Raw genomic sequence first — 16,035 nt, 5'->3', positions numbered from 1 at the left:
ATGACTTATAGTGACTATATGTGTAGAGATTAATTGATAATACTGATCATATTTGTATGTTTTAAGCAGTATGAATATAATTAACTCATGCCATGTTGATACAAAAACACAATAGGTCGCTGCATCTGTCAGCACAATACGGCTGGAGAACAGTGTGAACGCTGTGGTAAGGGCTACTATGGTAATGCTCTACGTGGAACTCCAAATGATTGTCAGCCTTGCCCATGCCCTAATGGTGGTGCATGTATCCAGCTTCCGGATGACACTGTGGTTTGTCTCGAATGCCCATCAGGATATGCAGGTGAATTTTTGTTTGCATGGCTTTAAAAGATTTTATTTATGTTAGGAAAATATGAAAATGATGTGCTTGCATCATGCAGAAACAATTTTTTTAGTTAATTATTCTTCGTGGGACAATTTCTTTATATTATCTAATTACATTGTACAGAGAGGGAGTTCTACACTTGTGGGGACCTATCTGTGGAACTTTCTTGACTGTCATGTAACTTTCTGAGAATTTGTTATGTGTCCACATTCACTTTTTTTTACATCTTTGTTGTTTCCTGTGTGAGGCAGTGATATGTTTGTTGTTTCCCATGTGAGGCAGTGCTAGGAGCACACAAAGAATGGCCTCATTTGCTCATACCCAGTTTTTAGCTTTCATTTAAAATCCACCAAAACCAGAGCCCCCTATCCACAGCCAATCTCCACAGGCCTTCTTTGGTTTCCCCTGACTGTGTTGTATTTCATGTTTCAACTGCTGGTCATCCCATGTAGACCACATTGTTCCAGTTTGCCCTGTCCCATGCACAGTGCATATCCTCCTGCATGTTCAGGCCAGAATGACTTAAAGCATCTTTCACTCCATCCAACCATCCCCAATTCAGTTTCCCTATTCTCCTTATGCCTCATCCACTTCTTGCACATATAATTTCTTTGTCAGCCTCTCCTCACTTATCCTCTCCATGGCATACCATACCATTTCCATAACTGGTTAGGTGTTATGTCTGATGATGACAAACTCAAAAACTGGTTAATATACAGTATACTTAGCTCTTGCATTGTCATTTTCAGTTTGACATAAGCAATATGATTTAATTTCTGCATCCATACATTTGTCTTTAACTCTTAAAAAAAAGAAAATACGAGGAAACATTCTTGTCAAGTAGTCATGACACTCGTTAAAACTTAAAACATGATGTACTACTTCATTCATGAAAAAATAATCCGTACCTCATGCTCACTTCATCTGAGTTGCCAGATATTGCTGATGTCTACCAGAGGTTGTCGAGACATTTATGTTCACAACTGTACATATTAGTTAGGTGGTGTTGACCACATGTCAGTAACATATCTCAAACTAATTACGATATTCCCTATGGGGAAAATTTCCCTTTTATAAGTTGTTTTGCTGTAGGTTGCATTTCACGGGATTGTAACCCCGCTGTACATTGAGAAGACCTGCAATACCTTCAGGGTTGTCCTACCTCTCTGCCAGCAGATTCATCCATTTATAGGCAAAGTGTGGATAAAGGAATATGCCTTAAATGAGCAGGATCTTTAAAAGAGTCCAGTATTGTACTATCTGCACCCTTCTTATTCCTTCTACTAACCCTTTGAGCATGATGATTGGATTTCCAAAGGTATTCTTTTTGTGCTGTGCCTCACATTTACATTTAGTTAGCATCTTCTGTATCACTTCATTATTCTTTTTCATTGTTATTATTATTATATTGATCACAGTTTCCAGTGTCATTGAGATAGCACCAGGAAACAGATGAAGAAACCCATCCACTCATATACACACATATGTACGTACACACCCATACAAGTACGTACATATACATATCTATATATTACCACTCATTCCTCTTACCCTTACATTATTCAATCGATCAAACCACTGCACACCACATAATGTCCTCAAACATTTCATTTCCAACACATCCATCCTCCTCCATACAGCCCTTTCTATTGCAATTGAGGCCTGAACATACAGGAGGGTGAGAGGCATGCAAGGAATAGAGTGAATTGGTACAGTGTGGTATACTGGCATTGAGGTGCTGTCAATGGACTGAACCAGGACATGTGAAACGTTTGAGATAAACCATAGAAAGGCCTGTGGGTCCTGGATGTGGATAGGGAGCTGCGGTTTTGGTGCAACAGCCAGGTAGCATCAGGAAACATGGAAAAAGGCCATATCCATTCGGATCCATTCCCTGGCAGTCATGAATGATGCGCCAAAACCACAGCTTATCCACATCCAGGCTCCAGAGGCTTTTCCACGGTTTACCCCAGACGTTTTACATGCCTTGGTTCAATCCATTCTTCCAATTCACTATTCCATGCATGCCTTCCACCCTCCTGCGTATTCAGGCCCTGATTACTCAAAATTTCTTTTACCCCGTACTTCCACCTCCAATTTGGTCTCCTGCTGACACAGGAAACAGTGATTATGTATAATGAAATAGCACCAGGAAACAGACAAAGATTGACCCTATCCACTCATATACACAAATATATGCATAAATGCCCATACATGCACATATACATACATGTACATATCATCATATTCATCCATGTACATACACATACATAGACATATAAATATATACACATGTACATATTCATACTTGCTTGCCTTTGTCCATACCTTCTCTACCCCACCACACAGGAAATAGCATCGCTGACCCCTGCTTCAGTAAGGTAGCTCCAGGAAAACAGACAAAAAAGGCCACATTCATTCACACTCACTCTCTAGCTGTCATGTGTAATGCACCAAAACCACAGCTCCCTATCCACATCCAGGCTCCACAGAACTTTCCGTGGTTTATCCCAGACACTTCACATGCCTTGGTTCAGTCCATTGACAGCATGTCGATCCCGGTATACCACATCTTTAAAATTCACTCTATTCCTTACATGCCTCTCGCCCTCCTGCATGTTCAGGCCCCGATTGCTCAAAATCTTTTTCACTCGATCCTTCCACCTCCAATTTGGTCTCCCACTTCTCCTTCTTCCCTCTACCTCTAACACATATATCCTGTCAACCTTTCCTCACTCATTCTTTCCATATGTTTAAACCATTTCAACACACCCTCCATGGTTCCATTCGCTGCTAAGTCCACTCCTAGATATCTAAAACACCCCACCTCCTCCAATTTTTCTTCATTCAAACTTACATCCCAATTAACTTGTCCCTCAATCCTATTGAACCTAATAACCTTGGTCTTTTTCACATTTACTCTCAACTTTCTCCTTTGACACACTTTCCCAAACTCAGTCACCGACTTCTACAGTCTCTCACTCATTAATGAGATGGCCTTGATTAGGGCATTTAGTTACCCATGTCACCTAACAACAAAAGGATATATATATCCTTGGGGATAGGAAAGAGAGAAGACTTCCCATGAATTTCCAGCTAGTGGTAGAAGGTGACTAAAAGGGGAGGGAGCAGGGGGCTGGAAATCCTCCCCTTCCATTTTTTATTTCCCAAAAGCAGGAACAGAGAAGGGGGCCAAGTGAGGATATTCCCTTTAAGGCTCAGTCCGTTCTTAATGCTACCTTGCTAATGTGGGAAATGGTGAATATGTACAAAAAGAAAGTATATATATCAGTGGCACAACAGCCAGGTAGTATTGGAAAGGTATCAAAGAGCAAGAAACAAGAACTTGACAACTAGAGAGTGAATGTGAAAAAATGAAGCCTTTCTTCAGCTGTTCCTGGCACAACCTCACTAAAGCAGGAAATGACGATCAAATGTAGAAAAAAGTTAGATGATAATCGAAAAGTGTTCCAAGCTTGATCCGGAACAAATAGTCTTTTTAAAAGCAAATGAACCAAGTGAATGACTCATAGGGAAGGGTTGTTAATGTAGACAAGGAAATCTGTAAAGAGCTAGGTTCTAAGTTCCAGTTTCCCAACACTAACAAAACTATGGAAAGTACTGAAATTAATGGTGTCCAATTGCTGTTCCTGATCTGTGCAAATAACTTTAGAGAAAGACCTCCATTATATCTGGGGGATGCTATTTCCTGTGTGGTGGGGTGGCAACGGGAATGGATGAAGGCAGTAAAGATGAATATGTTTTTTTTTTTTTTTTTTTGCTTTGTCGCTGTCTCCCGCATTTGCGAGGTAGCGCAAGGAAACAGACGAAAGAAATGGCCCAACCCACCCCCATACACATGTATATACATACGTCCACACACGCAAATATACATACCTACACAGCTTTCCATGGTTACCCCAGACGCTTCACATGCCCTGATTCAATCCACTGACAGCACGTCAACCCCGGTATACCACATCGCTCCAACTGACTCTATTCCTTGCCCTCCTTTCACCCTCCTGCATGTTCAGGCCCCAATCACACAAAATCTTTTTCACTCCATCTTTCCACCTCCAATTTGGTCTCCCTCTTCTCCTCGTTCCCTCCACCTCCGACACATATATCCTCTTGGTCAATCTTTCCTCACTCATTCTCTCCATGTGACCAAACCATTTCAAAACACCCTCCTCTGCTCTCTCAACCACGCTCTTTTTATTTCCACACATCTCTCTTACCCTTACGTTACTTACTCGATCAAACCACCTCACACCACACATTGTCCTCAAACATCTCATTTCCAGCACATCCATCCTCCTGCGCACAACTCTATCCATAGTCCACGCCTCGCAACCATACAACATTGTTGGAACCACTATTCCTTCAAACATACCCATTTTTGCTCTCTGAGATAATGTTCTCGACTTCCACACATTCTTCAAGGCTCCCAGAATTTTTGCCCCCTCCCCCACCCTATGATCCACTTCCGCTTCCATGGTTCCATCCGCTGCCAGATCCACTCCCAGATATCTAAAACACTTCACTTCCTCCAGTTTTTCTCCATTCAAACTCACCTCCCAGTTGACTTGACCCTCAACCCTACTGTACCTAATAACCTTGCTCTTATTCATATTTACTCTTAACTTTCTTCTTTCACACACTTTACCAAACTCAGTCACCAGCTTCTGTAGTTTCTCACATGAATCAGCCACCAGCGCTGTATCATCAGCGAACAACAACTGACTCACTTCTCAAGCTCTCTCATCCCCAACAGACTTCATACTTGCCCCTCTTTCCAAAACTCTTGCATTCACCTCCCTAACAACCCCATCCATAAACAAATTAAACAACCATGGAGACATCACACACCCCTGCCGCAAACCTACATTCACTGAGAACCAATCACTTTCCTCTCTTCCTACACGTACACATGCCTTACATCCTAAATAAAAACTTTTCACTGCTTCTAACAACTTGCCTCCCACACCATATATTCTTAATACCTTCCACAGAGCATCTCTATCAACTCTATCATATGCCTTCTCCAGATCCATAAATGCTACATACAAATCCATTTGCTTTTCTAAGTATTTCTCACATACATTCTTCAAAGCAAACACCTGATCCACACATCCTCTACCACTTCTGAAACCACACTGCTCTTCCCCAATCTGATGCTCTGTACATGCCTTCACCCTCTCAATCAATACCCTCCCATATAATTTGCCAGGAATACTCAACAAACTTATACCTCTGTAATTTGAGCACTCACTCTTATCCCCTTTGCCTTTGTACAATGGCACTATGCACGCATTCCGCCAATCCTCAGGCATCTCACCATGAGTCATACATACATTAAATAACCTTACCAACCAGTCAACAATACAGTTACCCCCTTTTTTAATAAATTCCACTGCAATACCATCCAAACCTGCTGCCTTGCCGGCTTTCATCTTCCGCAAAGCTTTTACTACCTCTTCTCTGTTTACCAAATCATTTTCCCTAACTCTCGCACTTTGCACACCACCTCGACCAAAACACCCTATATCTGCCACTCTATCATCAAACACATTCAACAAACCTTCAAAATACTCACTCCATCTCCTTCTCACATCACCACTACTTGTTATCACCTCCCCATTTGTGCCCTTCACTGAAGTTCCCATTCGCTCCCTTGTCTTACGCACTTTGTTTACCTCCTTCCAGAACATCTTTTTATTCTCCCTAAAATTTAATGATACTCTCTCACCCCAACTCTCATTTGCCCTTTTTTTCACCTCTTGCACCTTTCTCTTGACCTCCTGTCTCTTTCTTTTATACATCTCCCACTCAATTGCATTTTTTCCCTGCAAAAATCGTCCAAAAGCCTCTCTCTTCTCTTTCACTAATACTCTTACTTCTTCATCCCACCACCCATTATATCTGGGGGGATGCTATTTCCTCCATTATATCTGGGGGGATGCTATTTCCTGTGTGGTGGGGTGGCAACGGGAATGGATGAAGGCAGTAAAGATGAATATGTACATGTGTATATATTTTTATGCCTGTGTATGTATATGTATGTATACATTGAAAATGTATATGTATGTGTATGGGAGTGTTGAAAAATGTGTGGAAGGTGAGAACATTATCTCAGAAAGCAAAAATGGGTATGTTTAAGGGAATAGTGGTTCCAACAATGTTATATGGTTGCGAGGCGTCGGCTATAGATAGGGTTGTGCGGAGGAGGGTGGATGTGTTGGAAATGAGATGTTTTAGGACAATATGTGGTGTGAGGTGGTTTGATCGAGTAAGTAATGGAAGGGTAAGAGAGATGTGTGGTAATAAAAAGAATGTGGTTGAGAGAGCAGAAGAGGGTGTATTGAAATGGTTTTGTCACATGGAGAGAATGAGTGAGGAAAGATTGACAAAGAGGATATATGTGTCCGAGGTGGAGGGAACGAGGAGAAGTGGAGACCAAATTGAAGGTGGAAGGATGGAGTGAAAAAGATTTTGAGTGATCGGGGCTTGAACATGCAGGAGAATGAAAGGCGTGCAAGGAGTAGAGTGAATTGTGGTATACCGGGGTTGATGTGCTGTCATTGGATAGAACCACAGCATGTGAAGCATCTGGGGTAAACCATGGAAAGTTTTGTGGGTCCTGGGTGTGGAAAGGGAGCTGTGGTTTCAGTGCATTATACATGATAGCTAGAGAGTGTGAGCGAATGTGGCCTTTGTTCTTTTCCTAGCACTACCTGGGGTGCGTGTGGGGGGGAAGGGGTTGTCATTTCATGTGTGGCGGGGTGGTGATGGGAATGAATAAAGGCAGCAAGTATGAATTATGTATGTGTGTATATATGTGTGTGTATGTATATATATATATATGTTGAAATGTATAGGTATGTATGTGTGCGTGTGTGGACGTGTATGTATATACATGTTTATGTGGGTGGGTTGGGCCATTCTTTCATCTGTTTCCTTGTGCTTCCTCGCTAATGCGGGAGACAGCGACAAAGTATAATAAATAAATATTATGTGTATGTGGGTGGTTGGGTCATTCTTCATCTGTTTCCTTGCGCTACCTCGCTGACATGGGAAACAGCAATTAAATATAATGAAATAAATGAATATTTTTAGATCATGCTAAACACATCATTTTAAACTCATGATAGTGGTGATTATTACTCTGGATTTATTGTAATAAGAGATTTAACATATATGAGGAAAAAATTATTTATTGATTAATCAATCCTTGCAGGACCTCGTTGTGAGTTATGTACGGATGGCTTCTTTGGAGATCCTAAGGGTCGCCATGGACCTCCTCGCCCTTGCGAATCATGTGATTGTAATGGCAACATTGATCCTAATGCTGTAGCTAATTGTAATCGCACAACTGGTGAATGCCTGAAATGTATCTACAATACTGGTGGATTCTATTGTGATCAGTGCCTGTCAGGTGAGTAATTCAAATGATCATTTTATGCCATGATTAAAGTGTTCAGATATTGTATAATCAACCAGTTTAGACTCTTTGATTATGATTGTTTTTACAATGTTTGTTTAATCTATTATTTATTTGAATTAATATTCACCCTAGAAGACGATTCAAAGAGTCTCTCTGGTGAGATTTTAGTGTGATTATCAGCTCAAATTGCTTAGAGATGTGACTTAGCAAATTTTTATTTTAGTAAACTTACTTGATCTTCATTTTTTCAGGATTCTATGGTGATGCACTAGCATTACCTAAAGGTGACTGTAGTCCTTGTCACTGTAATTCGTATGGAACTGTGGCTGAGCGTTATGGACCACCAGTATGTGACCAAGTGACAGGGCAGTGTCAGTGTAAACCCCATGTAACAGGTCTTAAATGTAATGAATGTGAAGCAGGTTTCTGGAATCTCACAAGTGGGGTGGTAAGATGTTTATTTTTTCTTGAAGTAATGTTAAGAGAAAAAATATTCTCACTTTGAGAATGGCATTAATTTTTTTCAATTTGATGTTTCTATTATTGATTAATTTGTCTTGTAGAGGGAGACATGATGTTTTTACAATGTTTTGTTTATTATTGAGCTTTGGAGAAGTTCACATTAGGTTCTTTTTTGTATTCTTATTTTTGGACAGTGATAAAATGAGGGAAGTGTGTCCCCCTCCTCTTTCCTTGAAGTTTCACGTATTTAGCTTTGGAGGAGAAATTCATGTTTGGCTCTTTATTGTGTATATGTTTTTGGAGAGTGATAAAACAAGCAGGGGAGGGTTTCTTATTCCCTGCTGTAATCCCTAGGGGTATGCTCTATATGTATATACAAAAATTAGGATTTTTCCTCAAAAACTTAGGCTGGGTTGTCTGACTTGGGCATGGCTGTAACCAAGATGAGAAGAAGGGAGAGATAGGTGATTTGTTTGATAAGAGGACCCTGGATATTTGGCTCAGATTGAGACAGAAATGAAGGAAAGGGGGGGAGAATGAGTTGGGAATGTTCTGGTGTAAAGTCAAAAGTTAGCATGAGGGCAAGAACGAAAGATGAGGTGGCACTTCTGATGAAGGAAGAGCTTTGGGATTGTACTGAAAAGTGTAAGGGAATGAGTTCAGGATTGATGTGAGTGGGTTAGCTTGAAAGTAGACTATGAGAAGTGGGTCATTGTTTGAGCTTATGCACCTGGTAGTGAGATAAGTGAAGAAGGGGAGCTTTTTGGGAGGAGCTGAGTAAATGCATCAGTTTTTATGTAGAGGATCATTTCTTGATGGCAGGGGATTTGAATGGGTAATGTTGCAGTTGAGGAGTTAAATGGGGCCATGAGGTACCTCTCGTACATGAAATTGGGAAGAGCTCGTTGAATTATGTACTGAAAAGGAATCATAATTGATTAGGAGTACATGGTTCAGAAAATGGTGAGAGGGGTTAGGAGACCACAATCAACAGGCATTATTGCAAGATATGCTAATTCACAGGTATTTAAAGAAATTGTTGGGTGTGAATGTGCTAAAAGTGACAGCAAGTAGGATGTCCGACCATTTCATGGTCAAGGTGAGGGTGAGAATCGGTTATGCTTGTGGTTTTAGGAAAAGACAAAATGATGTATTTGAAAAAGAAGAGATGAAAGTGAGTGAGCCTGTAAAATAGTCATGTTGTAGAGATGTCAGGAGAGATTGAGTGAATATTGGCATAGGGTGAGAATAAATGGGACAAGGGTTGTGGGAGGGAAGAGTGGATGGTATTTATGGAAGCAGCACTTGGGATGCTGTTGAAGTCTTTGACATGCAGGAGGTTTGAGATGGGCCTTTGGGAAAGGATTGTGAGTGGTGTCAGAGAGAGTTATGGACAGTGAGTAACTGGGAGGAGTAGAAGAGGAAGTGGCAGAAGTTAAGTGAATGGTGCATGTGCTGAAAAAGAAGGCTAGTGAAATATGGTGTGAAAAAGTGTCATGGAGCATAATGGATACTAAGGGAATTTTTTGGAAGGAGGGGAATATTGTGAGAACAAAAGAACAGATGAGAATGATAGTGAGGGGAGCAGATGGAGAAGTAGTAACAAGCAAGAAAGAGGTAAAAAAGAGATGCAATAAGTATTTGAAGGATTGTAGAATGTGCTAGGGTAGTGGTTGTGATGTGTTTGGAATGAAGTGGTATGCAGTGTTGAAGAACCTTGCAAAATGGTTTGGCAGAAAAAGAGTAAGTATGAAAACCTTGCATGAGATGGAGTATGGCTAAGAAGCAGGATTAGATGGGACTGTACTTGAGTTTTGTTTGGTTTGTATGCTTCCACGGGGAAGCAGTACTGTTTTGTGTGGGGCAGGGTAGCACCAGGAATGGATGAAGGCAAGCAGGTATGAATATGAACATGTGTATATATGTATATGTCTGTGTATGTGTATATGTTGATATGTATATATATATATATATATATATATATATATATATATATATATATATATATATATATATATATATATATATATGTATTAATTGATAGGCATGTGAGAGAGACTTTTGGATGTTAATGAGCTGAGAGGTGCAACTGGAGGGATGTCTGATCATTATCTTGTGGAGGCAAAGGCGAAGATTTGTAGAGGTTTTCAGAAAAGAAGAGAGAATGTTGGAGTGAAGAGAGTGGTGAGAGTAAGTGAGCTTGGGAAGGAGACTTGTGTGAGTAAGTACCAGGAGAGACTGAGTACAGAATGGAAAAAGGTGAGAACAAAGGAGGTAAGGGGAGTGGGGGAGGAATGGGATGTATTTAGGGAAGCAGTGATGGCTTGTGCAAAAGATGCTTGTGGCATGAGAAGCGTGGAAGGTGGGCAGATTAGAAAGGGTAGTGAGTGGTGGGATGAAAAAGAAAGATTATTAGCGAAAGAGAAGAGAGAGGCATTTGGACGATTTTTGCAGGGAAATAATGCAAATGACTGGGAGATGTATAAAAGAAAGAGGCAGGAGGTCAAGAGAAAGGTGCAAGAGGCAAAAAAGAGGGCAAATGAGAGTTGGGGTGAGAGAGTATCATTAAATTTTAGGGAGAATAAAAAGAATGTTTCAGAAGGAGGTAAATAAAGTGCATAAGACAAGGGAACAAATGGGAACATCAGTGAAGGGGGCTAATGGGGAGGTGATAACAAGTAGTGGTGATGTGAGGAGATGGAGTGAGTATTTTGAAGGTTGTTGAATGTGTTTGATGATAGAGTGGCAGATATAGGATGTTTTGGTCAAGGTGGTGTGCAAAGTGAGAGGGTTAGGGAGAATGATTTGGGAAACAGAGAAGAGGTAGTAAAAGCTTTGTGGAAGGCAGCGGGTTGGGATGGTATTGCAGTGGAATTTATTAAAAAAGGGGGTGACTGTATTGTTGACTGGTTGGTAAGGTTATTTAATGTTTGTATGATTCATGGTGAGGTGTCTGAGGACTGGCAGAATGCTTGCATAGTGCCATTATACAAAGGCAAAGGGGATAAGAGTGAGTGCTCAGATTACAGAGGTGTATGTTTGTTGAGTATTCCTGGTAAATTATATGGGAGGGTATTGATTGAGAGGGTGAAGGCATGTACAGAGCATCAGATTGGGGAAGAGCAGTGTGGTTTCAGAAGTGGTAGAGGATGTGTGGATCAGGTGTTTGTTTTGAAAAATGTATGTGAGAAATACTTAGAAAAGCAAATGGATTTGTATGTAGCATTTATGGATCTGGAGAAGGCATATGATAGAGTTGATGGAAATGCTCTGTGGAAGGTATTAAGAATATATAGTTGTTAGAAGCAGTGAAAAGTTTTTATCGTGGATGTAAGGCATGTGTACGTGTAGGAAGAGAGGAAAGTGATTGGTTCTCAGTGAATTTGGTTTGTGGCAGGGGTGCATGATGTCTCCATGGTTGTTTAATTTGTTTATGGATAGGGTTGTTAGGGAGGTGAATGCAAGAGTTTTGGAAAGAGGGGCAAGTATGAAGTCTGTTGTGGATGAGAGAGCTTGGGAAGTGAGTAAGTTGTTGTTTGCTGATGATACAGCGCTGGTGGCTGATTCGTGTAAGAAACTGCAGAAGCTGGTGACTGAGTTTGGTAAAGTGTGTGAAAGAAGAAAGCTGAGAGTAAATGTGAATAAGAGCAAGGTTATTAGGTACAGTAGGTTGAGGGACAAGTCAATTGGGAGGTAAGTTTGAATGGAGAAAGACTGGAGGAAGTGAAGTGTTTTAGATATCTGGGAGTGGATTTGGCAGCGGATGGAACCATGGAAGCAGAAGTGAATCATAGGGTGGGGGAGGGGGTCGAAAGTTTTGGGAGCGTTGAAAAATGTGTGGAAGTCGAGAACGTTATCTTGGAAAGCAAAAGTGAGTATGTTTGAAGAAATAGTGGTTCCAACAATATTATATGGTTGTGAGGCATGGGCTATAGATAGAGTTGTGCAGAGGAGGGTGGATGTGCTGGAAATGAGATGTTTGAGGACAATGTGTGGTGTGAGGTGGTTTGATTGAGTAAGTAATAACAGGGTAAGAGATGTGTGTTAATAAAAAGAGTGTGGGTAAGAGAGCTGAAGAGGGTGTTTTGAAATGGTTTGGTCTTATGTAGAGAATGAGTGAGGAAAGATTGACAAAGAGGATATATGTGTCAGAGGTGAAGGAAATGAGAAGTGGGAGACCAAATTCGAGGTGGAAAGACGGGGTGAAAAAGATCTTGAGTGATTGGGGCCTGAACATGCAGGAGGGTGAAAGGCGTGCAAGGAATAGAGTGAATTGGAACGATGTGGTATACCAGGGGTCAACGTGCTGTCAATGGATTGAACCAGGGCCTGTGAAGCGTCTGGGTAAACCATGGAAAGTTTTGTGGGGCCTGATTGTGGAAAGGGAGCTGTGGTTTCAGTGCATTATACAAGACAGTTAGAGACTGAGTGTGAACGAATGTGGCCTTTGTTATCTGTTCCTAGTGCTACCTCGTGCACATGTGTGGGAGGGGGTTTTCATTTCATGTGTGGTGGAATGGCGATGGGAATGAATAAGGACAGACAGTATGAATTATGTACATGTGTATATATGTATATGTATACATTGAGATGTATAGGTATGTATACGTGCATGTGTGGACGTGTATGTATATACATGTGTATGTGGGTGGGTTGGGCCATTCTTTTGTCTGTTTCCTTGCACTACCTCGCTAACGCGGGAGACAACGACAAAGTATAATAAATTATTTATTTATTTATTTATTTTTATTTTGCTTCGTCGCTGTCTCCCGCGTTTGTGAGGTAGCGCAAGGAAACAGACGAAAGAATGGCCCAACCCGCCCACATACACATGTATATACATACACGTCCACACACGCAAATATACATACCTATACATCTCAATGTACACATATATATACACACACAGACATATACATATATACACATGTACATAATTCATACTGTCTGCCTTTATTTGTTCCCATCGCCACCTCGCCACACATGGAATAACAACCCCCTCCCCCCTCATGTGTGTGAGGTAGCGCTAGGAAAAACACCAAAGGCCCCATTCGTTCACACTCAGTCTCTTGCTGTCATGTAATAATGCACCGAAACCACAGCTCCCTTTACACATCCAGGCCCCACACAACTTCCCATGGTTTACCCCAGACGCTTCACATGCCCTGGTTCAATCCATTGACAGCACGTCGACCCTGGTATACCACATCGTTCCAATTCACTCTATTCCTTGCACGCCTTTCACCCTCCTGCATGTTCAGGCCCCGATCACTCAAAATCTTTTTCATTCCATCTTTCCACCTAAAATTTAGTCTCCCACTTCTCCTCGTTCCCTCCACCTCTGACACATATATCCTCTTTGTCAATCTTACCTCACTCATTCTCTCCATGTGACCAAACCATTTCAAAACACCCTCTTCTGCTCTCTCAACCACACTCTTTTATTTCCACACATCTCTCTTACCCTATTATTACTTACTCGATCAAACCAACTCACACCACATATTGTCCTCAAACATCTCATTTCCAACACATCCACCCTCCTGCGGACAACTCTATCCATAGCCCACACCTCGCAACCATACAACATTGTTGGAACCACTATTCCTTCAAACATACCCATTTTTGCTTTCCGAGATAATGTTCTCGACTTCCAAACATTCTTCAAGGCTCCCAGAATTTTCGCCCCCTCCCCCACCCTATGATTCACTTCCGCTTCCATGGTTCCATCCGCTGCCAGATCCACTCCCAGATATCTAAAACACTTTACTTCCTCCAGTTTTTCTCCATTCAAACTTACCTCCCAATTGACTTGACCCTCAACCCTACTGTACCTAATAACCTTGCTCTTATTCATATTTACTCTTAACTTTCTTCTTTCACACACTTTACCAAACTCAGTCACCAGCTTCTGCAGTTTCTTACATGAATCAGCCACCAGTGCTGTATCATCAGCGAACAACAACTGACTCACTTCCCAAGCTCTCTCATCCACAACAGACTGCATACTTGCCCCTCTTTCCAAAACTCTTGCATTCACCTCCCTAACAACCCCATCCATAAACAAATTAAACAACCATGGAGACATCACACACCCCTGCCGCAAACCTACATTCACTGAGAACCAATCACTTTCCTCTCTTCCTACACGTACACATGCCTTACATCCTCGATAAAAACTTTTCACTGCTTCTAACAACTTGCCTCCCACACCATATATTCTTAAAACCATATATTCTTATATAATAAATATAATATAAATATATGTGTATGGCCAAGTGAGGATATTCCCTGTAAGGTTCAGTCCTTTGTTTTTAATGCTGCCTTCCTAATGCAGGAAATGGCAAATATGTATGAAAAAAAATGTGTATATGAGTGGATGGGCCGGTCTTCATCTTTTTCCTGACGCTACCTTGCTGATGGGAGAAATGGCAATCAAAGATAATAAATAAATAGATAAAAGCTTCCACATCCCATACTCTGTCATCAAGCACATTTAGCAGTCTTTTGAAATATTTACTCCATGTCCCTTTTATATCTTCCTTGCCTCATACCTCTTCCTCATGAGCTCTGTGCCCTCATTTATTCTCTTGTTTTTCTTTATCTAGTCACACCTTTTCAGAACATTTTCTTGTTCTCACTTTGACTTGCCAGTATTCTCTCACCCCATTATTCATATTCCTTCTTGACCTCCTGCTGATTTCTCCTGCACATCTTGCAATCATTTGCACTCCTTTCCTGCAGATAGTGCCCATACACCTCTCTTTTCCCTTTCACTAGTATTTTTACTTCATCCCACAACTCACAACTTTTTTTCAAACACTCACATCCCAACCTTGGTATTCTTTTCATTTTACCCACACATATAAGTAGTGCTTCCCTAAATTCTTTCCATTCCTCATCTGCTTTTTATTTTTGTTTACTGTCACCATATGCTATTCCTCATCAGACTTATACCTTTGTAGTTTGAATATAATTGAATTTATTTTTCATCCCTCCACTTTATTGGCTTGCTTTCTAGATTCAGGTAGGTAAAGCAAAAATGGAAAAGAAAACTTATGGTAATCTTCATTGAAATTTAGAAAATATTAAAAGAAAGCATATATTCACAGTAGCAGATGCAATATTTTGCTCACAACTGTATGACTTAAAAATTCATTTTTTCTCTAGGATTGGTTCTATACTGTTCAGATGTAATTCAAACTTTAGGAATTGTATATGATTTATGTGAGTGTTGTATCTGTGCCTGGAATAGTTTTTGGTAGGGTGTTATGTATTGCTCAGTTGTGCTCTTATTGACTAGAATGTTATTTCTTGAACAGGGTTGTGAACCATGTGGTTGTGATCCTGTTGGTGCATTAAATGGAACTTGTGATGTGCAAACAGGCCAGTGCTTCTGTCAATTAGGTGTAACAGGACGTAAGTGTGATACATGTGAGCTGTATCAGTATGGCTTTTCTCGTGATGGCTGCCAACCCTGTGCTTGTGATCCAGTTGGCTCTGTGTCTCTTCAATGTGATGCAACTGGCCAATGTCCGGTAGGTATAATTAAATCATCTTTAGTGTATGGTAGGTAACTCTTAAAGTGATTTACCACAAGTTTTATCATGTGTTTTGTTGGTTATCATTTAACTTGATTGTATTATACTGAAAATTTATGAGTAGTTTGGATAAACTAACTTCATATTTAAAGTAAATATATTTGAGGGAAGTTTACATGTAATTATAGCTCACTTATCAACATTTTTGTGTTATTTGTATTTCTAATTGTATGTAAGAATTTCTTTAGAAAAAGATCTTAATA

At 40.6% G+C, this 16,035-nt stretch overlaps 1 protein-coding gene across 9 annotated transcripts in view; it reads left to right on the top strand.

Moving 5' to 3' along the window:
- The window catches only part of LanB2 (laminin subunit gamma-1), a 342,671-nt gene that overhangs the window by 251,261 nt on the left and 75,375 nt on the right, over positions 1-16,035 (top strand). For all 9 annotated transcript variants that reach the window (XM_071656602.1, XM_071656600.1, XM_071656601.1 and 6 more), the window contains 4 exons: positions 116-301; positions 7,563-7,760; positions 8,021-8,217; positions 15,554-15,769. In XM_071656602.1, the coding sequence (XP_071512703.1) occupies positions 116-301; positions 7,563-7,760; positions 8,021-8,217; positions 15,554-15,769 (797 nt within the window). The remainder of the gene's footprint in view (positions 1-115; positions 302-7,562; positions 7,761-8,020; positions 8,218-15,553; positions 15,770-16,035) is intronic.

Source organism: Panulirus ornatus, chromosome 63, assembly GCF_036320965.1.
Source record: "Panulirus ornatus isolate Po-2019 chromosome 63, ASM3632096v1, whole genome shotgun sequence".
NCBI classification, from domain to species: Eukaryota; Metazoa; Arthropoda; class Malacostraca; order Decapoda; family Palinuridae; genus Panulirus; species Panulirus ornatus.
Note: the sequence above shows the minus strand (reverse complement) of the source record. Positions and strands in the feature narration are given on the sequence as shown.